General features: G+C 64.5%; 1 protein-coding gene across 4 annotated transcripts in view; it reads right to left on the reverse strand.

Moving 5' to 3' along the window:
- The window catches only part of PLCH2 (phospholipase C eta 2), a 64,928-nt gene that overhangs the window by 23,772 nt on the left and 15,728 nt on the right, over positions 1 to 25,428 (reverse strand). For 3 of the 4 annotated variants that reach the window (XM_019658590.1, XM_019658586.1, XM_019658589.1), the window contains exon 2: positions 1,662 to 1,808. In XM_019658590.1, the coding sequence (XP_019514135.1) occupies positions 1,662 to 1,808 (147 nt within the window). Of the gene's footprint in view, positions 1 to 1,661; positions 1,809 to 12,434; positions 12,620 to 25,428 lie in introns of those variants that run through there. The other variant, XM_019658588.1, reaches the window with a different exon arrangement.

The raw sequence follows: 25,428 nt of genomic DNA on the forward strand, positions 1-25,428 counted from the left end.
AGGGGGACAACGGGGTCCCGCTAGGCAGGCACCAGCTCAGGTTCCATCAAGGATTTCATTACCAGCCACAGTACCTGGGCCCCATGGAGCCTTCATTGAGAAGCTGAATGACTGTGAGTACATCAGCTCAGAACGGCGTTTTTAGGGTCCATTCCCATGCACGTGGCAGGGCCCCCTCACAGACGTACAGGCACAGGTAGCCAGCACCGCTCTGGGAGCCAGGCACCCTGGGCTCCACACAGCCGGGCCCTCGCTGCCCTCGCCCCCAGTGCCCGTCTCCCACTGCTCCCTGCAGACTGTGGGCCCTCTGGGGGCTGATGATGGGGTCTCCCATCATCCAGTCGGGGAGGCCTCACTCCTCTGCCCTCTGCCCCCTGCCCAGGAACACAGAGCCCACTTGCCCAGGGGCCTGCCCCGCTCCCTGTGTGTGCACGGTGGGCAGGGTGGTGCTGGGCCTCCAGACTAGGGGGGCTAGCGGCCAGAGAACAGCTGCCCCGTGTTCCTAACCTCCTGGGGTCTCCTCCAAAACCATGGTCAGCTCTAAACACCCAACTTTGTTTCCCCCAACCCTATCCTAGCCTGCAGGTCTCTGCCCCATCACCCCTTCCCCAGAGGGGCCTCCATGAGTCCCCCAACACACCACTCCCCTCTGTTTGCCATCCTGTGTTTTCATGAGGTTGTCCTGCCATCAGGCGTTGGCACCCACCCCTCACTCGAAGGCCAGCTGCTTCTTCTCGGCCGAGTTCCCAAGATGCCCAGTGCAGGAACAGTGCCTGGCCCAGAGTGGGCACTCTGCACTAGGTGCAGGGACTCGTCCTGTCTGTGCAGCCCATTGTGGCCCCACCTTCCCGGGCCCAGAGGGCAGTCCCTGTCCCTCCTCCAGGACGCCCTCCCAGAGGGCTGTGCAGCATGGCTCTCTCCTGGGACCCGGGCCAGCGGTGCCCTTGGTAACTGCTGGGCCGAGGGCTGTCCTGGCACACCTGAGCCTCTCCCATCAGCAAAGCCAGAGGAAGGGTGGTACACACCCACCTCCCGGCCCATGAGGACTCCAGTGTGTCCCTTCCTGACCCCCAGGGCCCCCAGCCCAGCCCCTGCCATGCCCACTCAGAGGTCAACCCTGCCCTTCCACCCGCTGCACAAATGCTCCCAGCTCAGGGCCCGTCCTCTCCAGGCAGCCTGGCAGCCTCACACCCCTATGCCAGCTTCTCGCCCAGGCTGCCTGGGGCATGAGGAGTCCTACCCTCAGTGTGCCCAGTGGGGGTCTCTCTGTGCTTACAGGAGGTCTTATTTCCTGGCTAGACTGAACGTCCTTCTGCCTCTCGGGCCAGCATGTGGCATATGGCTGGGCGCTGATGCCCAGAGGGCTCTGCCAGGTGGCCAGCAGGGCCTAGGCCCCGAAGGGCTAGGGGCCCTGACTCCTCCCTGCCCCGTGTCCAGAGGTCAGCACGGAACTCCAAGGCCAGCTGAGCCCGTGTACCGGGCCCAGAGCCACCTGAGACACCCAGGGCTCGGGTCCTGCTGCCCCACCCGGGCTGCTCTGCGCGGGCCCCGCCCCGCTGGGGCCCCACCCACCCGGGCTGCTCTGCGCGGCCCCGCCCCGCTGGGGCCCCACCCACCCGGGCTGCTCTGCGCGGGCCCCGCCCCGCTGGGGCCCCACTCACTCTTGGCTTTCTCGTTCTTGCGCGAGGGCCGCCAGCGGATGCAGGAACGGTGCTCGTCCAGGAAGTAGAAGCGCACCAGGCCCTTGGAGCCGCCACGGAGCTTCACCATCTGCGTCCCCGCCTGCATGGCGCTCATGCATCTCTCCACTGGACGTGCAGGTGGACAGACGGTCGGCAGGGACAGACAGACAGGGTGCCGGTGAGCACTGCGGCAGCCCCGCCACTCACAGAGCCTGGTCCCCACCCCCATGTGCTCAAGGGGGGTGTGGAGATCACCCGCCCACCCACGGCCACCCACTAGGGGCCGAGCTCAGACCCCCAGGACTCCTGCGGCCCCCAGGGGCTGGCCTGGGTCGCACACCCCACCTGGGACCCTGTTCAAGGGCCAGAGCCCACGAGGAGAAACAGCAATTCTGCCCAGCTGCCCCCTGCCACCCTCCCCGATGGCCTGAGGGCCAAGTGAGGCCCCAGACAAGACTGGCTGCCTGCCCATCCCACTGTCCACCATCTGGACCAGCCCCAGTAACCACCACGACCTGCCTCAAAAGTTATGACACATACGAGGGGACACAGGGTCACGTGGCTGACTCCGCTCTCAGGAGCCTCTGTGCCAGAAACAGGGCGGGTCCTGGGTGGGCATCGGTGGGCGGCCAGCCCTTCATGACATCCAGGCTGGCTCACTGGCCCAGCCACAGGCTGCCCCCGAGTGCCCACACCCCATGGTGGTGGGGGGGGGGCTCCATGAGGCCAAAGCCCCACCCGAGGGTGCAGATCTGGGAATGTGCCACGCCGGATAGAAGCTCCAACCCAAACGCGTCCCCAGCCTGGGGGGGGGCCCACCTGCCCCCCCATGCAGCTTGCATGCCTCCCAGGTCCCAGGGGAGGGGGTGCCGGCCAAGACAGCAGCTCCCTGGGGCTGGGGAGGCTGTAGGCAGCGGGGGGCACTCTAAGGGCCACTGTGCCGGGCACCAGCATGGCAGGGTTAAAGGCACCGCTGCCCCGAAATGCCAGGGACCCCCCTTCCCCGCAGCCAAAGTTTCAGAGCTGCCCAAGCACCCAGCCAGCACGTCCACCAGGGTCATGCCCTCAGCCCCACCTTCCCGCTGCCCGCCTGTGGGTCAGCCTCCAGGCCCCAAGGGGAGGTCACCACAAGGGGGGTGCTGCTGGAGTCACATGAACCCCAGAGAGAGACACAAGGGGGCAGGAGGTTACAGATTTGTGGGGGTGGGGTGGGCACCCCCAGGCCCCTCACACCCTCCAGGCCCCACTGGCCCTGGGGCTGGGTGGCGCTCTGGCCAGGGAGGAACAGGCAATCGGTGCCCTTACCTAGTGGGCCAAGCTGCCACCATGGGGACACAGCCACACTGCCTCCAACCCAGAGGACGGCCTCTGCCAGGCAGGCCACCGTTCCCTTGGTCCGGCTGGAGGTAGATGGCCAGAGGATGGACATCCCCGGACGATGACCAAGGTGGGCTCAGGGAGGCCAGAGAGGGCCAGCAGCGCCCAGCCCACCTCAGCAGCAGGTCAGGCAGTGGTGGGCAGCACAGGGGCTGCACGAGGCCCCCTTCTCTCTTCTTCCTCCTCCTCCTCCTCAGAGCCCCCCAAGGTCCCCACAGGGCTGCCTACAGGCCCTCTGGCATTGGCCCAACTGTCACCTGCTGCCCCAGAGGGCCCCCTGGCCAGGCTATTCACCCACCAGGGCCACAGACAGATCCCCAAAGCAGCAGCATGGCAGGGCCTGTGGGTGGGGGAGCCAAGCGTGTCTGCCCGTCCCGCTCATCCTTGGCCCAATCCCCTGCGCTAATCCAAGCCGGGATACAGCCCAGCTGGCCAAGGGATTTAGGCCAAGGGAGCTCCCAGCTGGGGACCAGGAGGGGACTCCACTGGCAGCAATGTCGCTTGAGGCCCCAGGCCATGAGCCCCCAGGTCCCACTGAGTAATGACAGGCAGGACAGACGGGGGGTGGAGGGGCGCCCTGGGGACCCAAAGAACAGAGCTGTGAGGCCTGGGGTAATGGTCCTCATGGGACCACCCCTGGAGCACACTCTCAGGCCCTGCCGGGGTGGTATCCCCGCTATCTGCCCCATGCCAGACGCCCAAGTCTGCTGCCCACTCTCCACCCCAGCCTGAGCCCCAGGAGAAGCCCGCACTCTCACCTCCACTCTCCACTTACGGGGAGCTCCCGGTGGGCCCGGGGCTGGGACAGGAGCACCAGCTTGTCCCCCAGCGCCCAGCAGCCCTCTGTGGGCTGAGGATTGGAGCCAAGTGGGGCAGGGCTGCCTGCCCAGGCCTGCCTGGCCCAGGGATGACCCGGTGCTCTGGGCTCCTTTGTGCTGTGTGTCCCAGCTCTGGCTGGAGGGTGCAGGTCCCCGAGCTTGGGCCGAGCACTCCCTGCCTCCCTCACCCCGCCCCAGGCCCCTGGCTGTGTGGCCACAGCCCACAAGTACCAGCCACACAGCTTGACCTTTCTGGGTGGAGGCAGCCCCTTGCCCAGGGCACCTACATCACTGCATTGTGTCCTGGGAGGCTGGGCTGGCCTGAGCCACTGCCCTCTTCATGACCAACTTGGCCTGGGGACGAGGGCTGGGCCCAGGGAGGGGCTAACCAAACACAAGGCCCAGCCAAGGCCACACCAGTTAAGGCCCAGACAAGGGCCATGTGGAGGGGCGGCGGGCAAGCGGGAGAGACAGAGAGAAGGCCCACCTGCCTCTCGTGGTCCAGGGGCCACCGGAGCCACAGGCCACCAGGGCATGCCAGCGTGGCAGACAGATGGCATGAGGCTCAAGGGGCAGAACCCACCCCACAGTCACAGTAACTGGCTACAGTGGGGCCTGGGGCCTGGTCCTTCTGCCACAGGGACCACGTGCCCCCAGCCCCCTCCATGCCCCTTGCCCAGGCTCCACAGGGGCAGCACGGGTCTCCATGTCCCCGGCAACCTGTGGCAGTGCTGGGCTTGGAGGTGGGCAGTGCACTCATGTGCTGCCCTCACGAGCCCCATTCTCACTACTATAAACCCCACCACTCCTGGGCTGTGCAGACGGGGCAGGCCCACTTCCCACCCTGGCACAGCGGGGAGGAGCTGGGGCCCAGGCCACAGAGCTGGGGACTGCAGGTGCCCAAGGCTGGGCAGCCTGGTACAGCCACTGGGGTCCAAGGTCGGGGAGGGTGGGAGGCGGAAGCTTGAGGAGATAGCGATGGGCACGCTGGGCTGACGTCATCAACTCAGGGCCTGGGCAGAGCCCAGTTCACAGCCTTTGCCAAAGAGGCTGTGACCGGCCCCTCGCAAAAGGCCTTTCCTCGTGGGATTGTGGGATTGGATTAGAAGCCATTAGCCTCTGGGAGCCAGGCCTGGGCGTCCTCAGGAAGACGGGCTGCTGGAGCCCCTGACAGTGTCTCCGCCTGCACTGGGGAGCTGGAGGAGGGGAACCAGAAACCCTGCGGTCCGGGGGCCGGCCTGGACGAGGCTTAGTGGCCCATGCTCTCAGCGCCTTGGACCAGGGGACACTCCCAGACCGCCTCTCCTGCTGGTCCTGTGGTCATTGCCCCATTCCAGCAGCCGTCCCGCCACGACACTGGACCTCCCTCCTACCCAACAGCCCATGACTCCTCCAACCCAGGTCTGTGCCTTCCTTCCCTGGACCTGGCCCCAGTCTGGGGGTGCTCTCGCCTCCCACCCTCCAAAGCTCCCAAGCCGGCCACTCCTTGCCCTCCTTGGGCTCTCAGCCATTAGCTGATCAGTGGTCACCTGCCATTAGCCAGGGAACCTAGATGCCCCCCTGCGCCTGGGAAGGTTTCAGGGATGGGGCACTTCCCCTCGGCTGCCCCAGGCCGTAATCCTTCACGGACCAGGCAGGCGAAGGTCCAGCTAATCTGGCCTGACTCAGGGCTCTGCCGGCGAACAGGACCTAAGTGAGCCCCACCCCGCCTCTGACACCCCATGCGACAGGTGGATGCAGGATTGTAGGTGCTGTGCAAATTCGGGGTGCTCCAGGGGCACCGGACGCTGTGGGGGAGCATCCAGCCTTGGGGGGTGCTATGTCTGTCGCCCTCACAGTGCCCCCACATCCCAGGTGACTGCCAAGCTGGGCTTGAACCCACAACAGGCCCCAAACCCCAACCCACATGGCTCAGGCCCCAAAGTCCACCCTGCCCAGCTCCCACCCCGACTTCTGTACAGCTGCTGACAGCCCTAGAGCCAAGGATGGGGGGCTCCCCACCTCCCACCCTCCGCCAGCTCCCCAAAGGCCCAGGCAGGCAATGCAAGCCGGGACTCCACATCCACCTGTGGTCACCTGAGCCAGCCCCACCCTCTGCTTCCTCAGGGTCACACTGAGGGCCCAGGGCCCAGGACCTGAGAAGACCCCCTCCCCCTGCCCAGGTGCTGCCTGAGAAGAGACCCCAGCCAGCACCAGGAGAGAGAAGGGCCCAGCCTCTACCCCGCCCCAAAATGGAATCAAGAGGGGCCCCTCAGGCGCCTTTCACACCTCACCACCCCCACCTCACCACCCCCACTGCCTGAGGCCCACCCCGCCCTGAACCTCACCAGCACCCTCACCCTGCCTGCAGGGCGGGGCAGACCAGGCAGCGCCCTGCTTAGCAGCGCTCACAAGGCCCAAGACCCAACCAAGGTCCACACCCTCAGTCAGGCGCCTGCTGCCCAACCTCCAGCCCAGACGCCTGACGACTGCCGCAGCACAGGGCCCTCCGGGCTCAGCTGGGAGGACAGCAGCCGCACTTGGTCTCTGGGCCTCTCACCTGACCCCGCCTGAACGATAGGATACATGGAGGCGAGCTTGCACCCTCAGGCCAGGCAGGCGGGCTGGCAGCCCTGGTCAGGAAGGGGTAGGAGGGCCCGTGGGGGAGAGAGGGACCCCGGCCCCATCCTCCCCACACTCCCCCACACGCAGCAGCTGCCTCCCAGCCCTCCCCAAGCAACCTGCTTCTGGCCCTCGTCCTGTGACCTGAGTGATTTCTTCAGGGCTCCCGGGGCTGCCTCTCGCCTGCCAGACAGGCCTGCACACACTATCTATACGCTGTGTGCCCCCCACACACACACACAAGGCACGGCTGGGTGGGGACCTCCCCAGTCCCGTCCAGCTCTGTTCCTTCAGTCGCTGGGACCAGCCCACAGCAGGTGCTCGAGTGTGGGACAGCACAGGCTGGGCTCCTAGTGCCAAGGCCACCAAGCCAGCTCTGGGGAGTGACACGGAGCCGGCGCCTGACACGGTGCGGCCATCACTGGGGCGGCCATGGCTGTCCAGCTCTCTAGGGCTTGGCCGCCACCAGGCAGCACCAACACCTCCAGCTGCAGACCTGGATGAGCCTGGCACATGCTCAGCGCAGACACCCACCAAGGGAGGTGGGGGGAGGGCACAGGGAGGGCCCGCGGACCTCAGGGACCCCACACTGACACCCCAGAGGAGGGGTGTCCATGACCCTCCCAGCTCCGCCCCTGCACCGGGGCTGAACTGCTGACCTGAGAGCCTGGCCTCAGCAGCCGGTAAGAGAAGTCCCGGGGCCGTCCTCACCTGTCTCCCAGCCTCAGTTCCCCCATCTGCCAGAAGGCGCCCCCAGGCCCCTGCTCCTTTCTTCCCCAAACCCTGCAGAGGACAGTGGCGGACTCAGGACACGGGTGGCCGCTGCTCCTGGGAGGAAGAGCGTTCACTGTCAGGAGCTGGGAGCACTGGTTTAATTTTGTTTTTATAGAAGAGATCGATCTTGTCCTAACACAGTAGGCGACAAGAGGCCAGCGGCAGTCAGCATCTCCGCCTCTCCCCCGGGGAAGGCTGGAAAATCAATCTAATCTTCCAAAGAAACCCACAAAGTACACCCACGGGCTTCCCGGCGAGAGCCCGCACACACGCGGGCAGAACCTTGAGATGCAGCCCCCCACCCACAGTGGGTGCAGCACAGGCACACACCCTGATTCACTCGCCCCGTCATTGAGCAGACATGCCTGGGGGCTGGGCAGGGGGCACCCCCACCTCCCTGGACTCCCCCCACCCCCAGCAAGCCCTGCTCAATCACCTCCAGCCCCTTCCTCCTCCAGACTTCTCTGCCTTCCTGAAGGCCCGTTAGCAGGCGCTTCCTTTGTCCACTTGGCTTATTATGTTCAGCAACAGCGGGACACATGGGCCAAGGCTCCCTCCCACAGCCCCCCACCCCCACCCCGGGGTCCCTGGCAGCAGCCCGAGCTCTCGGCTGTGGGCCCAGCTCAGCACACAGTAGGTGCTCACACTGCTGGGTGGAGGAGAGGGAGAAGGGGCCGCCTGCTCCAGCAGCACGGGGGACTGGCCGGTCCTTGGCCAGAGCCTCACAGCGGGGAGGGACAGGCCCACACACAGATGGCCAAGATTATTTAAACGTCTGAGAAGCAGCTCGCCCCCTCCCCCCGCACGTCTGGGTGCCTCCTCCCAACTATTTTTATTTTATCAGAGAGTGTGAGTCGGCTCCTCCCACCCTTCCCACAGGACCCCAGGGTGGCTGTGCCCAGTACCTGGGGGGGCACAGGAGCCAGGGCTGGGCTGAGGGGTCCACACCAGGGCAGTGGAGCCTGGGGAGTCGCTTCGCAGAGTCGGCAAGGCCTTGGCTGGCCCCAGGCCAGCCTGGGGGAGGGCTGGGGGCCGGGAGTGGGAGGCGGGGATGTGGCCTTTTCCTCCTGCAGAGCCCTCTCCGTGGGCCAGGAGGCTCGGGCTCACCACGGCAGAGATGAGAGTTCTGTGGGCAGGGGGCCCGGCCCCACCTGGCCCAGCTGGGCATCAGGACACCAGCGGCGCCTGCGGCCGGCCGCCAGGCTTTGTTCTGCCCGTAGGCTGCTCCTAGCCTGTGCACTAGACCCCAGGGAGCCAGGGACGTCGAGCGTGCCAGAGGGTGGGAACAGGCTCTGGTGGCCAGCCACGCTCTGTCCCCCATGCCACCAAACTAGCCCCAGGCCTGGGCCTGCACCTTCCCCCTTCCCACGAGGTCCCTGGGCACTCGTGCTCTGGGCAAGGACAGCAGCAGCCTGGCGCACTCCTAGCTGGTGGAACTCGCTCCTACCAAGATCGGGCCCAAGGGAGGGCCACAGGGACCTTTCTGTCCCATCACCCAGCAGGGAGTGATGGGCACAGTGGCCCCAGCTCCTGCGGCAGTGGCATGAGTGCACAGGACGTTCTCTGAGGCTGGTGGTGTCCGGTGCCCAGGGCCCTCCCCCTGGAGAAGCCCCCTCCAATGCAGTGGGCTCCCATATTGTCACCAAGCCTGCTGAGCGCCACCGATCTTCAGCACAGCGGGGTCCCAACACCTGGCCTTCCTCTGCCTGCCCAGCAGAGCCCGGGGCCTCCCTGAACCTGGCCTCAGTGAGTCCCTCCTGGGGCAGCTCTCCCCGGCCCCTCGCCCTGCCGTCTCCACCTCAGCTACAGTGGCGGCATTAATCACATCCGACAGTCCTGAGGGACAGGGCTCTATTAATAGCCGTCCACAGCCTCCTGCCCTCACAGGTGCCCCGGATCGCGTGTTCCGGGGGTTCCTGCCAGGGCTCCAGCGCTCACTTCCCTGCTCGCGGGACAGAGGATGGGGCTTCTGGGAGGGCCATCATGCTCCCACCTTGGCCACAGCTCCCTGGAGGGAGATGCCCAGCCAATGAGGGGACAGGCCCCAGGGAGCCCCCAGGGAGCGGCTAGAGACGGAGAGAGGCTGGCAGTGGCGGCTGGGGGTGGGGGCACTTTCCTGAAAAGTCACCAGATGGAGCTCAGCCTGCCTGTTGGGAAGAGAGGAAGCTCCCACGGGGTGAGGGAAACGGGGCTGCAGCTCCCAGGGAGGGGTCCTTGTGGCTTTGGCGGAGCTGGCCCTGCCCCCAGCGTACACCCGCCCGGCCAGTGGGGGAGGCTGGACAGCAGCTGATGGGGCTGGATGGCTGGACAGATGGACAGCCGCCAGGCAGAGCGGGCAGAATGGGCACAGAGCCACAGAGGAGACAGGAAACAGAAGAAGCCTGAGCCAGTGTCTGTCCCCGGCCACCGGGCGGCCACCCCTTGCAGGCAGCTGCCCCGAGAGCCCCAGGGCCTCGGCACGGAGAGGACGGTCCAGAAACACCCAGGCCTCCAAGTCTGACTTCCTAAAGTTCCCGCACGTAAGGCAGGACCCCCACCTCGCTCCCCTGCCTGGGGGCTGGGCCAGCTGCCTGTCCCGCCTCCTGCCCCAAGGTGGGCCCTCGCTAGGTCTCACCCCAACCCCCTCTGTGCTGTCCCCCCTCACGCCCACTGCTGACCGGCAGGGAGCTCAGGAGGAGTGGCCCGCACCCCAGACAGTGGTCAGCCCCACCACAGGGGCCTGAAAGCCAGCTCAGCTGACGGGGCCAGCCGACGTGGACAAAGGCCACCAGAGCCACAGGTGTCTGCAGGTCCCTGATCTGAGCAGGCCGAGGGGAACCCCAGGACAGTGTGACCTGCTATCTCTGAGCCGGGGACCCCATCGTGGTTCCTAAGCACGTGCCTGCTGACGGAGCCTTCCTCAAGCACCCCACCTGGGTCCCCCGCCCTCGGCACACAGAGCTCGAGGCGTCCTTGGCACTGAGGGCTGCTCGGACAGGGGGACTGTCAGCGCAGCTTACTTCTCCCTTTGGCCAACCGTCCAGCATGGCAGACCCCATCCTGGGGTCTTCCAGGGCACAATGCCCCTGGTTGGTGGAGGACCCGTGCGGGTGCTACCCAGGTGGGTGACTTCCTGCCCCCAGGTCCCCAGGAACAGAGAAAACCTCCAGTCTTGGGAGATGCCCACTGCTCCACTGGGGGGTCCAAGCCCATGGTCCTTTTCCATAGGGAAAGCTGGCCCCACACGAAAGCTGGCCCCACACGAAAGCTGGCCCCACACGCTCTGGAAACAAAGTCCCCGGAAGAAACAGCATTTCCGATTACTCAGCCCCTCCTCCAAGCCCCTCCCCCGACAGCCCTGGTGAACCGGGACTGTGGAGCAGCTGGTACCAGACACAGCCTGTGCCTCCCCTGTCACACACGCCCCTGTCCCAGGAGAGGGGCACTTCCGAGCAGGCGCCTGTCCACCGGCTTGTCAGGCGAAAGGTGCCAGAAACAGCCGGACCTTCGTCATCAGCTCATTAGCTGTGCAGATGGAGGGCCGGACCCAAAACTCCAGCCATCTGCTCTGTCCTCAGCTGCACATCTGAGACTGTTCTCTCCCTGGGAGGGGGGCGCCCGCATGCTCCTCCCAGCTGATAAGAGACATCCTACACGTCTCCCCACTCCATGCCCACCATGCCCTCTGCTCAGAGCATGGGGGACCAAAGGTGAGCTCGTAGCTGCCCTGCCGCTGCCACCCCACTCCCCTCCCAAAACCAGGACTCTTCCCTTAGTGGCTGCAGATCCTGGGTGTGTCAGGTCTCCCCGGACCCAGGGCCCTCGGGGCCACATGGCAGCAGCCGGTCCCTGCGAGGTCTGGGCCAGCCTGAGGCTGTTGACTCCACAGAGCTCCCTGCAAGTCGGCCAGACAGGCCCTGCCCAGGGGCCACCCGCCCACGGGAGCCCAGTCCCCAACAGCGGTGGAGGCTGTGCACCGGGAGTTGGTGCCCTTGGGGGTGGCAGGAACACACAGCCAAGCCAGAGTGTCTGCACCACCAGCCCCTGCACACCTGCCACACTGTCCTCCATTCATGAAGGGCAACTCGGGAGGGGACAGGCGGGAGGGCCAGCCGCATGGGCCAGGCGCACTCACTTTGAATGCTCACAGCCACCCTGTGAAGGCGCCCCGTGCTGTCCCCCTTTCATAAGAGGCTCAGAGCGGGTTGGTGCCCTGCTTGAGGTCACACAGTTTGTCAGCAGCACTGCCAGGACCACCACCTGTCTGCTCAGCAGTGACACCCCTGCTCCCTGAACGTGCTCGCCAAGGCTCCCGGCCCCTCGCCTGTGTCCACGTCAACCAGAGGGCAGAAGAAACCGGGTGCAGGACAGCCAGGGTCCAGACACGTCACCAGGAGGCAAGCTCCTACGCTCCTTGCACCCCAGCCCCCGACGGGAAGCTCTGCTGTCCGGCCCATCGCTCCTGCGACGCCGGCTCCTTCTCTCGCTGACCCTCCCCAGCCCTGGCCCAGAGCAGGTGCTGCCCTGGGGGCGGACGGAGACCCGGCCTTGGGAACCTCCAGCCATCTGGTCCCTGCAGGACCAGCGTTGACGCACCCGGCCCCTGCTTGTGCCCAAGTTCCTTGGTGCTGGGCAGCCCTGGGCAGCCTCAGAGAGCTCCTGCCACCCGTGCCGATCTGTGCTCTGTCCAGGACGGTGCCCAGGCCCTCAGGTCAGGACAGCGTGACAGATCTGAGCAAGAAATCTCCCTCCTGGGAGCTGGGCCAGAACCTCGAGGGCTCAGCAAACACCGACCGGCCCCTCTGGGAAAGGCGACTGCCCTGTCCACGGTGCTGACCGAGGCACAGCCACACACCCCCACTTGCCCTAGGTCCGACCAGGCCAGGACACCCCAGACCTAATCCCCTTGAGGCTGGCGTCTGCTGGGGGCGGACTGGGGGTCAGGAGAGTGTCAGCTAGGCTTGGGGGCACTACCTCCTGCCGCCCATCAGGATTGTCTCTACCCTCCTCAGGGAGAAGCCAGTACAGGGGATGATTCAGGGGACAGGGAGGAATGGGGTTCTCCCAGAGACCCCTGGGGGAGGGGGTCAAGCACTGCCCGTGTGGGGTCTGTGGGTCACTGATAGGCAGCTGAGCACTGCCGTGGGCTCCCTGCAAGAGTGGTCACAGCCCCCTTTCTCCAGGCCCGCCTGCCCACCCTTACCTTGGTCCCGGCTGAGCCCACCAGGTTCCCCGGCCTCTTCCATGGCCCGCAGGCTCCACCCCTGCCGCTACCGGTGCTGTCGGAGGGGCCACGGCCGCAGGCTGGCCCTGCGAGTCCCTGTGCCAGAGCCCAGCCAGGGCGCCCAGCGTGCGCGGTGCCCATGCCTGATCAACATCAAAGGCACTGCCCGCGAGGCCGCTGGGACCGCCCCTCCCGCGGGAGCCCCGCCCGCCTTAACCCTTCCCAGCCCACTGGGAGAGGCGGGGAAGGGGGTGGGAGCTCAGAGGCCACCGGGAGTGTGGTGTGGGGGGGCGGTGCTCTGCTGCAAGTCCCGCAGGGGCTCCAGCGGCAACCCCGCCCTCCTGCCCTCCTGCCAGCTGCACAACCCCCCACCCAGGTGAATGTCCCCCATCTGGCAGCCTCCCCTCAGGACCCATGAGCTGGATCCAAGACAAGCCACCCCACCCCGGGAGGGGCTCCCAAGAAGCCCCAGCACGTCCAGACTGTGGTGACGGTCCACTAGCTGCCCTAGTCAGAGGTCTGTGCCCAGGGCGTCACGACGGGGTCCCCCAGCATCCCCCTCCCCCCACGGTCCTTTTGTGAGAGTGCTGCACAGCCGGTGGTGCCTGGGGGGTGAGGGCTGTTGGGGTGCAGGACTAGCGCCCCTTGCCTCAGCTCACTGCCTGGCCCAACAGGGAGCAAAGTTGGGGGGGTCCGTGTGCTGAGTAGCACACGGACCCCCCAATGCGAGTTCCCAGCCGCGCTTGGGCGTGGGGGGCGGGGTGCAGTACTGGTTTGACCTGCTGCTTCTGCTTCTGAGGGAAGTAACGTTTCCCAGATCAAAGAAAAGGACCTCCACCCTCGGGCACTGTTTTGAAAGCTGCCACTTCTGCCCACAGCCCAGAGGGTGGCCTGGGGAGGTTTGTGGGGACAGAAGAGTCTGAGTTTGAGACCGGCAGGCAGGCATGTCACCCCAAGGTGTGAACACCACCTGCCAGGTGAAGCCCCCAGGTATGGAGAGGGAGGGAAGCCACATCAGCTGTCACCACCACCCCGGCATCCCGCACGCCCGGGAATGCCCAGGGCCCACTGCCCAGCTCTCCTAAAGGCACAGCCACCCTCCCTTTGCTGCCACTCGCGGAGCACCATCTGGGCCCTGGGGACCTGCCCTTGTGAGCTGGCACTGCGATTCTCATGTGGACACTGCTCACATATTTGCTCAGCACACCCAGGGTCCCCAGGCCTGTGTCCATGGGGCTGGCAGAGTGGCAGAAAGGGGGGCACCTGGTCTGACTGGCCTTCCTGCTGGCTGCAGCCCAAGGGGCGCTACAGCTGAGCGGGAAGGCTGAGAGGGTCTTCCATTAAGTGTAAAAGTGTGGCCAGAGGTCGGGGAGCCAAGGCGGCGGGGGGGGGGCAGTCCACACCCTCACCTGTAAGTCCCCTTGGGCCGTCCCCTCTGGGAAACGGCCAGCAGCCCCAAAGTCTCAGGAGAGGAGAAACTGAGGCAGGGAGAAAAGGGGGAGAAGATGTGCGGTGAAACCAGACAGACCCCAGAGAGTGAGGATGATGAAGAGGGGCGTGGGGGCCCAGCCTAGTGTCCTGCAGCGCCGCAGAGGCCCTGAGCACAGCCCTGCGGAGAAGCCCTGAAACTCAAGTGCAGGTTCTGATGAATAATCCATGGGTGTCACCAGCCCCGGCCGCCGCTGAAGCCCAGTGAGATGATTTCCGTTATGCAGCCTGCGATTAGAGGCGGTGATTAAAAGCTGCCTGCCGCACATGTTAATTTGCTTGATTCTGATCTCCTAAATCTCCTTTCTGGGCATTTAAGCAAAATTCTGTATTTGAGAGCTTTTGGCCTGGCAGGCTGGGGCTGGCGGTGGGTGGAGATGCACGTCTGTGCTGGGCCCCAGGAGTTCAATTCTTCTGTATTTGAAGAGGAGGATTAATAAACAGATGCTGTCAGGTGACAGGGAGGCAGCGAGGCCCCTGCCTGAGCGAGACCCTGGCAGGGGGTGGGTGGGGGTGCCTCATGCCCTGGCGCCCCAATTCTGCCCTCCCAGGCCCTGCTCCTCTGGCCAGGCACACCGGCCACCTCTCTCCCTTGCTGGGGTCCCAAGTGCCTGCATTCCTGCGCTGACCAGACGCATTTCCTGCCTTGGGCAGGTGGGCCGAGGCAGGCAGGTGGCCTGGGGTTACAAGGCAGAGGTGTCCCACTCCTGCAGACCAAGCTTAGGCCTGGATACCCAGGGCCGGGCAGAGGGTGCCTGAGGGGGATGGAGTCCAGAGCTGTCCTTCCTGCCACCCCCACTCCTGAAACTGAGTCCCCAACTCCAGGTCTAAAACCCTGTTCTAGGCAGAGCCAGCCTGCAGCTGCATCAGGCCCTGAGCTCCGGCTGGGTCTATCCTTCACTTCCCAGGTATTGCCAGAAGGCCAGAGGAGACTGTGCCCTAAGACGTGGGACCAGCCTACACCTCGGGCCCAGAGCCCTGGGTTCCTAGCCAGGCCTGTAAGTGGGCAAAACTCGTCACCCTCCATGCCTCAGTTTCCTCGCCTGTGCAGTGGGAACACTGCACACGGACCAGCTCCGCACGGCAGGCAGGCACGCGTTGCCTGCTCCCACCAACCGCGGCCACAGCAGGGCCCTCCGAGCCCCCCCTCCACCTTCACCATGATGAGCTTCCCCACCCAGCACTGACCCTGAGGGTCCTGTCCCTCACGCTGGCACCAAACCAGGCACTGCCCCGAGCACCCCAGACCCTACAGCACCTCTGTCTGGTTCTGCCTCAGCTGCTTGACAGACTGGACTGAGGTCCCGAGAGAACAGGGGCTGCCAAGGGTCTCAGGGGGCAGAGCGTGGGCCCCTGATGTCACCGCCCGCCAGTGCCTGCCAGGCCCTAAAGCCTGCTTTCCACGCGCAGCTACATGATTTACTTGAAACAATATGACACGGCGCCTGCCCTCTGCAGCCCTGCAGGGAAAGCTTAGACGGCTTACAGCCCAGTTACCCCAGGGCGGGTGCTAGAGATGGGACCCCCAGAGGCCACTGGGTCTAACTGCTTTGCTTTTCAGATAGGGAAACTGAGGCAGAGGGGTCTTGCCCAGGGTTCATGGCCAGGCAGAGCCAAGACCAGGACCCAGACCCTGACCCCAGGCCACAAACACGCAGCTCCCCCTCCAGGTGGGCCGCCCACGGTCACACTGACCCCTCCTGCCTTCCCATGTGAGCACCACGGTCCCCTCGGCCAGTGCACAGCACGTCTTGATCACCTCTTAAAAGTGTTGGACATGTGTTTAATGGAAAGGCAGCCCCTCAGGTGACAAGACGGTATTGACAGCCTCTCCACTTGGGCTCGGCAGAGGTGCCTGGGACTTTTATTAATTATCCAACATCGGAGCCCGTTTAGTGTTGCTTTCTTGCCTGGTGCAAGAGTCCTGTAATGTCATGGCTTCTGGTAAGAAATGAAGCCGCTCTGCAGGTCCTCGTGGGCGGCCGGACCCAGCCCTACACTCACTCAACATGCCAGTGGGGGCTGAGCGACCTTCTGCCTCTGGAAGCAGCTGGAAACAGAGAGGCAAGTGGCACGTGGGGGCCAGGCAGAGGACATACCCCAGGCCCAGAGCCCCATGTGCAGCCACCCTCGGTCCTGGAGCTGAGGTCCCAGCAGAGCAAACGGCCTAGCCAGGGAGAGGGATGGACCAAGGAGAGCCGGCCTGACCACAGATGCCCCAGAGTGACCACAGCTGCTCTGGCCACAGGCGATGATGGGGAGATGGAGCAGGGCTGGGTGGACTGTAGGGTAGCAGTGAGGTCCCACCACAAACGGTGTGGCCAATGCAGGCCAAGCTCCAGAGAGGGGGCATCTGGGAAGAAGGGCCGGAGAAAGTGGGACCTAAGCAGAAACTGGACAGAAGCAGAGGGTGCTAGGCAAATGGCCGAGGGAACCCAAACACGAGACCCCGGGTGGGAGGCACTGCAGCTCCGGGCCTGGCATTCCCACCTGTCCAGAAGGCCCTCAGCACCCCCCATGCCAGCCCCAGACAAGGGCAGGAACCTGCCTCCTGGTCCCCCCATGCCCGGCGGAGCCAGCAGGCAGCTTCGAAAGGAGCACAGCTAAATTCCCAGGCAGATGAGCAGAATAAAGATAGCACAACAACAAAGAATGGTTGGATTTGGGATCCGTGGAGTTGGGGGCAGCAGGGGAGGTGGATTCCCACTGGCTGGATGGTCGTGATGGTCGTCGTCCTGTAGCATTCTGAAGGGAGCTGAGGCCCTGCCCATGGTGACCAGCTCCAACCCCAGAGAAAAATGGAATCCAACGGAAACCTGGGGCCGCAGACGGCCCCCTGGGAGGCGGCTGGGTGAATGGGGCGACGGGGCAATGACGGGGTGGGCTGGGAGGGAGCGGAGGACACATAGCCAGGGAGATGGGGAGCTTCTGGAAGGCTCTGCCTGAATGGTTGCAGCTACACCCGCATGTCCAAGCCCCCAGGCTCACAAGGGCCAGGTCCTCACAGGGACAGACCACACTCACCCCAGCCAGCGGCACCTTCAGCCACAGTGCCCGTCCACCCACCACTCCCCACAGCACAGCCCTGAAGCCCCTGCTCAGGCCAGAGGGGCCAGGCTGAGCTCCTGGGGGCTGCAGAGACCCCACTGCACGGAGCTCGCAGGAGCAGGCACTGCCCCCACTGCCAACCCTGCTGCCCTGCACCAGCTTGACCTAGATTCTGCGCCTGCGGGCAGCAGCCGGGCAGATCCACAGCCATCCTGGCACCAAGACAGGCAGAGGATTCCAGGGCAAACGCAGAAGACAGCCATCAGCCCGGCCCACCCAGGGACACCCTCCCCCAGTGACCCCGGCAAGGTCTGTTGACAGCTGCCCCTGACCTGGTCCCGCCCCTTCCCACAGCCTGAGCCTCACAGCAGGCCGGGCCGGCCCCCAGGAGCTGGATGTCCCCTGCTATGTGTGCTGTGACACCTGACACAAGGATGGAAGCCACTGGGCCACTTGCACTGATTAAAGATACAGAAATCCTTGAAATCAGAGGCATGTGCTTGCAAATGTATGCAAACCAGCCCCTGCCTCTATGGACCTGGTCTAGAGCCGGAGGGGCCCACTCGGGCCGGCCACACAGCCCCCACCCCAGGGCCATGTCCGGCCACCTGTATGTGGCCCGAGCCATCATTCCTTGCCTTTTTCCCTCTAGCCTGTTTGGCAACCCCAGATGCCAGCTCACGTTTATTAAGCACCTGCTGTGTCAGAGTGCTGGACTTGGACATGGGCTGCAGAGGGAGGAATGTGCAAATCAGAGCAGCCCTGGTCTCAGGGAGCCTCTGGTCTGCGGGCATCGGAGGAGCAGCCGTGGTCCCAGCCCCTGGGTAGAGGCAGGCAGAGGAGGGGGTCCAGGGGCGTCACAGCCTTTGCAAAGCCCAGGAAAGACCAGGCCACCACACTGGAGAGCAGGACGTCTGGGGGCAGGGGGGTCTCTCGCTGGGCACAGAGAAAGAGGTAAGGGATTGAGGGCGTGAAGGGGTCTGGGCAGGAGCTGGGCGTGCCAGCTGGGGGCCACTGGGCACACGCTCGGAACAGGAAGGAGCCGGAGGAGAGCGGGGGAGGGTTGCCGGCTGGACCCTCCCTGGCCACCAGCACCCACCCCTCCCACTGCGCCAGCGACGACGGACGGCGGACGGCCCTGTCACAGGGCACTTGCCTGACACCGTCCTCTAAGCCCTGCCTGCCCTGGTCTCCCATGACGATGCAATTTTGTGTAAAAAACTATTCCTAAGTTGACTCCATCACTACACTCAGACACCACTCACTTAATGTTCATTGAAAACGGAAACCATTTAAAAACCCCGGGTGGTAGCACATGCGTCTCCAACAACAAAACTGAATAAATAGGTCAGACAGGGCTCGTCATTAGTGTAGAATTTGTCACGATGTCTCGCATGGGGGCAGGCCAGGCCGCCCTGGTAGGGCCACGGACAGCATAGCCATGGTTTAGCCCCACTGGGGTGTCTGGAGTGTGGAGGAAGCTGCTCTAACCGACTGGTACCGGCAAGGTTCCAAAACTGTCCCCCTCCAGGCAGGGCGAGGCGCCCAGGCGGGGGCTTCAGAGCTGGCTCTTTATAGAAAGGGGCAGGGGTTCAGCAAGCAGCCTAGACCCTCCAGATGCCATGGAACCCCGGCAAATAACCCGAATGCGGGCCCGGCCCTGGGAAAGGAGCCTCAGTGCAGTGCCAGGAGACAGCGGCACACCACCGCACACGGGGACGTCCCCGGATTTAATCACCTTTTGTGCCAGAGGAAGGATGGTGTGTAAGTGCAGATATTAAAAGCCAGCGAGAATGGAGAACACAAGAGCCATTAAACTCAGCCTCGAGACTGTCCACATGGAGACGGGTCTGTGGGGTGTGGGTCTGGGCTGGGGGCCCCCTGGGGGCAGGGCTGTGCCGCCCACTGCTGCCCCAGAGCCCCACCGGGCACACAGCTTGCTCTTGTTAAATGCTTACTGAGTGGCGCCCTGGATGAGATTTAGGCAGCAGGGAGGGCCAGCGGGGGGCAGGGGCACTGGCCTGAGGACACCCCCACCTAAGCCACCTTCCCTGAGAGATTTGGCTGCTGACCAGCCAAGAGAAGCCAGAGTGAGCCGCCTTTCGAGCACACAAGGTCTGGCCGCGAGGTCTCAGCCAGTTCCTGACTCAGGGGGACTGTCCCTCACCTCCAGACACAGAGTCAGACCCAGGTTCTGCTCCTTTTAAGACTTGGGCCATGCCCTGGGCAACTGGCAGGTGGGAGGCAGTATCTCGGGGAGGTCGGGGGCCTGAACATCAGCTCAGGGCTGGGGCACCTGGGAGACACGTTCTCCTTCGAGACCAGAAAGAGACCCCGAGATACTACTTGACCAGGGTGCCCAGACACCAGGCCGGAAGTCTTCAGGGCCAGGCAGAGGCAGAGGGGAGGCCCCTCCAGCCACCCTGATTCAGCACAGTGGGCAGCGGGCACTGCCCACAAGGCAGTCAGTGCTGGGCACCTTGTTCCCAGAGCCCTCTGCTCAGCTCTCCCAGGGGCCCTGACCCTGCCAGTCATCTTCCCTGTGCTTTCAGGGCTCCCGTGGACGATGGACCTGGGGTGGTGACAGGTCATACTCGGTGACTGCCACACACGTCTCTGAGACAGACACTCACCCACAGCCCGGGGTGAGTCAAGCCCAGAATGGACAGTGTGGGAGCCCCGGGCACCATGCCCTTGGCCTCTGCCCCCCCACCCCACCCCCCGTTGCCACCTGTGGACTGCATGAGTCCCAGTAACCATCAAGTGTAGATAGGCAAATGTTTACTTTTTTCTTTAGGGCAAAAAAAAGAAAAGAAGGAAAAATGGTGGGCCGGCCGAGTGGCGCGTTGGTTAAGAACTGGCTTGGGATGCCAGAGGGCCCCGGTTCAGATCCCACATATGAGGGCCAGTGACACTGCCCTCTACAGCTAAGATGCTGAACAACACCTTGACCTTGACCTGGAGCTGGACTGCTGTGAGCCAGCGACAGCAGGTGGGTTGCCATGGGCTACCGTGTGTGGCCAGCAGCCAGCGTGAGCAGCCGTCCAGAAGCCGGCGACTGATCTGCCTCGCCCGGGAAGAGCACAATGATGGTGCCAACTTGGGCCAGTGAAGCAACGTCCTCCACAACTAGACTGAAGAACAAAAGGACAGCAGCTTGTCTGTTCCCCTTCCCCCAATTCCCCAATACTGTTCCCCTTCCCCCAATTCCCCAATAAAAATCTTTAAAAAAAAAAGAAGGAAAAATGGTAGCCTGTCTGGTTGGTGAGTCACTGGGGATGTTCAGGCAAAGGGCAGAGGGCGCAGCCCCCCACCACAGGCAGGACCGGAACTGCCCACCCAGCCCCCACCCCACCCCGCCTGTGGGGAAGGGGTCCTACCCCAGCTGAAGGCTGGTCCTCTGCGGGCTTGGGGGTCCTGCTGGGGGAGCAGGACCCGCTCACTCCTCCCACCAAGTGCCCTGGACAAACCAAGGTCAGAAGAAGGCCCAGCTCCCCAGGTTCAGAAGGAGAACTGCGGCCAGGCAGGGAAGGGCCACCTGCGGGGACGCGTCAAGCCCCGGTCCCCACCACGGAGCACCTTCCCTCCCACCCTGCAGGGGCCGGGGGACGGTCACTAACGCAGGCTGGGCACCGAGGGAGGCCATCTGCTGGGGGCCGCCTGGGTCCCCACCTGGCCTGGGGGTTTGGAGGAGGTCGAGCCACCCCGTGATCTCATTTGTCTCCAGGAGCAGCACCCATTGGTGACAGCTGGGTCACCGCCCAGGGCTTTTTAAGGCACAGCTGAGTGCAAGGGGGCAATTTCGGTCTTTTTAATGAGACAAGAGAGCACGTGGCAGAGAACACAAGGTCAGTCACCTGCGGAGCTGCGTGCCCTACACTGTGACGCCCCAGGATCGTGCAGGGGTGGGTGCTGGGGTGAGGCAGGAGGGCCCCCAGAGGAGGGACGTGAAAGGGAACCCCGTTCTCTGGCCCGGCGGGACTTGGGGGTGGGCCTTTCTTGCAGCATGACAGGGGGCATTGTGTCCTTGAGAGGGGCCGTGCCCTTTTGAGGAACTTCCTGGGAGAGAGGGCCTGGCAGCCCCCACCCCATTCTGGTCCTGTCCTGGGGGCATGAAGTGGATACCAGCCAGGAGACGGCGTCTCACGCAGGACGCTGGAGTTCGGGGTGAAGTGTGAGGCATCAGACCTGTCTGCGGCCCCTTAGTGACCTCAGCTGCAGCAGATGCCCAAGGGCTGTGAGTGGGGGGCTCCCGTGCCCCGATGTCCCCACATGGACGTGTGCCTGACTCTCCCCGGACCTTTGTCGGTCCCTGTCCGTCTGTCTGTCTGCTGTCCTGAGAGAGCCCCCCAAGTGCCCAGAGCCTGTCCCTTCCGGGTCCTCGGCCATCCCACTCAAGCCAGCAGGTCTCTGCGGAGCACCCCCACAAGTGGGGCCCAGCAGGATGGGGGCAGCCGCAGGGAGAGACAGCCCCCAGGCACCCCTGCTCTGGGCCCCACTTCCCAAACTGCATCATGGTGTGCCCCCAATTCTGTCCTTCCTCACAGACGCAGGATATGCTAAGCCCAAAATAACCCCACAATGCGCCTCGTGCTGCGCCTACCGGAGGATGTCACTGAGGCAGGCACAGCTGCAAAGTCGCTTTAAAAATACACTAAACACACAAACACAGTTCCGCCCACGAGGAGGCCTGCCTCCACCCACAGCTGCTCGATAAATATGGGGGTGAAGGTGGGGGCACGGGCAGGGCACCCCAAAGTGCTCTCTCACACTGCTGGCCACTGCCCTTTGCAGCAAAGTTCCCCCCAGCAAGACCACAGGAGCAGCTCCCCCTCCAGCTGCCCCCCTCAGCCCCTACCTGCTCCCCTGTGCTCCCTCTGCCAACCCTGGGAATAGCGCGTGAACCGTGGAGGCATGGAGGCCCTCCTGAGCGGGGAAGCCTGCGGGTCGGGCGGCTGGTGCTCCAGCTCTGCGGAGGGTGCGGTGGAACCCCACGTCCTGAGAGAGGCCGGGGTGCACACCTGGGCCAGGGCAGGTGGACCGGGCACCTGCTGGGCCTCGGGCAGCACCTACCGCAGAACAGCCGGCACCCAGGGCCAGGTGCCCACTGGCTCCCACGCCGGAGATCCCAGGCACGGCGGCTCCCTGCACCCACAGCATGGAGAAATGCCGTCCAGCGGCTCCCCTCCGAGTCCAGCCCCTGCCCACTAACAGCCCAGCAGGGCCCAGACACTGTAGAGGCCAAGCCGGACCCCCCGAACAGCCAGAGAAGCCCATGGGTGCTACTTCCTCCCTCTCCCCAAACTCAGAGGCCTCATCAGAGAGGGGAGCCCCAAGAGCCCTGCTGGGCCCTACACCCCAGAACCCAGTCAGGAAGCCGGGGTTGACCATCAGGCCACCCCTTCCCAGCAAAGGGGCTGGGCCCACGCAGGCGTTGCTGGTCCCACCCCTACAGAGTAGAAGGGCTGAGGGCTCACACACCCAGAGCATCCACGAAATACCGTCAGTGCTCAGCTGACCCCTCCACTGCAGCCCCCGCCAAGGGCAGCCTCGCCACGCCTGACACGTCACAGCACACTGGGCTGAATGGGTGGCCGGAGGGAGGGCTGGACGCACGAGGGCACCCTTCAGGACGCTTCTCTGCCCAGAGGAGGCACAGGCTGGCTTTAGTTTGGGGAGCGGACCCCCTGCTTGCCCCCGGTCACCCTCAAACCCACCAAGGCCAACAGAGGGCCGGTGCCCTGCCCCTGGCTGGGACAGGCGGCCACCTGCCGCTTTGGGACATTGTGGTGGCCGCGAGGCAGCCTGAGGTGTGGGCCGCAGCCTGGCCGGAAACGATGCTCAGTAACGTGGTCCCGGGATCTGCCAGCGGAGGGCTGCGAGTGTGTGCAGGGGCCTGCCTCGCCCAGCGCCCCTTCCTCGGGGTGAGCCCACCCGCCCAACAGCCCCTGGGGGTGGGAGCAGGCCTGGACAGCCCCCCGTGAGGCTCAGGTGTGGCACTGGGTGATAAGGTCTCCAACCCTTGACCCTTGGGTTCTCAGGGCTCCCCCACCCCACTTAGAAATGCAGGAAGCACTTTTCCAGCAGCCCCTGCCCCGATGTTGGCCACCATCTTGGCGCCACGAGGAGTGGGGGAACATGGGGGGCGCACACTCAGGCAGGGCCCGCTGTCGGAATATGCTGCCAAGGGGTCCTTGTATGCATGGGCACGGGGACCCCGGAAAGGAGCAGAGGGATGGGGACACTTGGGTCTGGCTCTCGTCTGCCAAAAGACAGAGCTCGGGACTGCAGGGCGTGGACAGAACGGTGCAGAGACCCCACACCATGGTCAGCGTGACCCCTTCCACGAGGGAAAGTGAGTGCCTACTGTGTGCACAGACGCTCCTGTTTAAACAGGCAGCCTAAGACCTCGCCAGCTCCATTGCCTGCCAGCCCCTGGGTCCCTGCAGGCCACACACCTCCCCCCCAGCCTTAAAATGGGGCAATAAAAGGACCTACAATGCGAGGACTGGAAAAAACATGTGTGATTGAGCCTCCCAAGACCCAGACTGCCGAGGAAGGTCCTCAGGAAGGGAGGCTGCCATCTGCCTCTGGCCGAGCACCACTGGTCCCCTCTGTCCCCAGGCCCACCTGTTGCTCTCCTGAGCAGAGGTGAGAGGCTGTGCTGACCTGCTCCCTAGAGGGGGTGTGGACACTGTCCCAGCCCCAGCCTCCACACTGTTCACAATGGGGGGCTCCTGAAGGCAAGACCAACGCTGGGGCCGGGGCAGGTGGGGAGCAGGCAGGCATCAAGGGCTGCAGGGCCCTGCCACGGGCAGCCGCTTTCCTTGGCTCTCTCCAGGCCAGCAGCTGCTGCCTCGAGCCAGATAAACACTTCCGCTGGGCTGCTGTCCTGCAGGCAAGGTGGGGGAAAGGGGGCAGCTGGGGGTGGCCGTCTCCTTGGGAGCCCTGGTTTGCTCCCTGGAGGTCCTCGTCCACGGTCCGGGACCAGGCCCAGCTATTCCCCGGCCTTGTCTCTCCTTCTGTCAATCTGGGTGGACACAGCGCCCACGATGGCTCCCATAGTGGGGACAGAGTGACAGCAGCCCCCCACCAGATCTTGGAGGTGCCCCCCGCTCTGCAGGGGAGCCTTGAGGCTAGGAGGGAGGATGACCACCCTTCCCCTCCACTGCTGGAGGGGCTGGTGCCCAGACAGAGGCCCGGCTCAGCCTTGCCGCACACAAACCTATTTACAGGGTTGTCAGCTCTGTAGGATGACACAGATCTGGGGCTACGGACGTCTTTGGGGTGAACAGACACTTCTGCACCAGTGTGCTGGGTGGCGACGCCTCCCCACAGCTCAGGCCTGAATCATCATGTCCCTGAAGCCTCCTGGCTCCCATGCAGGCGGGGGCAGGGCTGGGGGCCCAGAGCAGCCTCAGCCCGGACGCAGAGGCCCCAAGGCTGCCCTGCCCCCGCCCTATGATGCCAATCAAGCCCCCCAGGAAGAAGTCCATCCGCCATGACCAGGGAAACTCTCTGCTCCCAGGTGCAGGGCAGGGTGGCGTGAGGGTGGTCCCCTGTACTAGGTGAGGGTCCCCTGCCCATTCTCCCCCCCAGTTAGGGTTGGGGGGCCAAGGCTCTGGGCTAGCCGTGGCTCTTGGAGCCAGTTTCTGGGGCTGAAGGAGAGACCAGGGGGCGGGGGACATGGGGGAGGTCCGTGGAAGTGGCCCCTCGAACCACGGGAGTTAACTGGGCTTTCCTGTGGCCAATACCGCCCCTGGGATCCGCTTTCATTATCCATGTTCTCAGCACGTTGCTGGACCATGGCAAGGCCCTTGGCAAACCACATAAATCATTGTGGGGGGCAGGGAGGCACCCGGGCTCGATTCAGAGGCGGTGGCACCTGGCAAGACGGGCGGCACCTTGGCAATATGGAGGCCAACAAGAGGCCTAGAACGCCAGGCCCATCTCTTCTAAATTGCACCCCGAGTCCTGCTTCCAGGGGATCGGCATCTGTCCCAGGAACCCCCAGCCCAGGAAGTGGCAAGGTGGGGATGTGAACCCAGGCGGCAGCTCAGCCCACACTTGGCCTCTTGGATGGCCTGCCCGGGAAGCTGAGCACACAGTAGGTGCAGGAGCGACAGGCACTGGTCAGGACCCGGCTTGTGACTTAGCCTCTTTCACGTTTCCCGAAGGCTGTGAGAGGCAGCCCAGGTCCCTGGGCTTCACCGTGTGGCTGAGGGAGGCGGCCAGAGGCTCTTGGGAAAGTGGGGCATCTCGTGTTCACTTAGCAAGGCACCCAGAGGGCCACCACCCCTCACTGAAGGGCCAGCAGTGACAGAAAGGAGCCCTAAGCACTTGAAATGTCTCAAGAAGAATGAAGAAGGACGCCTCTGAACAGCACTTTGCAAATGAAGACCCAAGCACCTCATGGGAGGGTCTCCCCGATCCTCAC

The sequence above is a fragment of the Hipposideros armiger genome, unplaced genomic scaffold (assembly GCF_001890085.2).
Source record: "Hipposideros armiger isolate ML-2016 unplaced genomic scaffold, ASM189008v1 scaffold_284, whole genome shotgun sequence".
Lineage (NCBI taxonomy): Eukaryota > Metazoa > Chordata > Mammalia > Chiroptera > Hipposideridae > Hipposideros > Hipposideros armiger.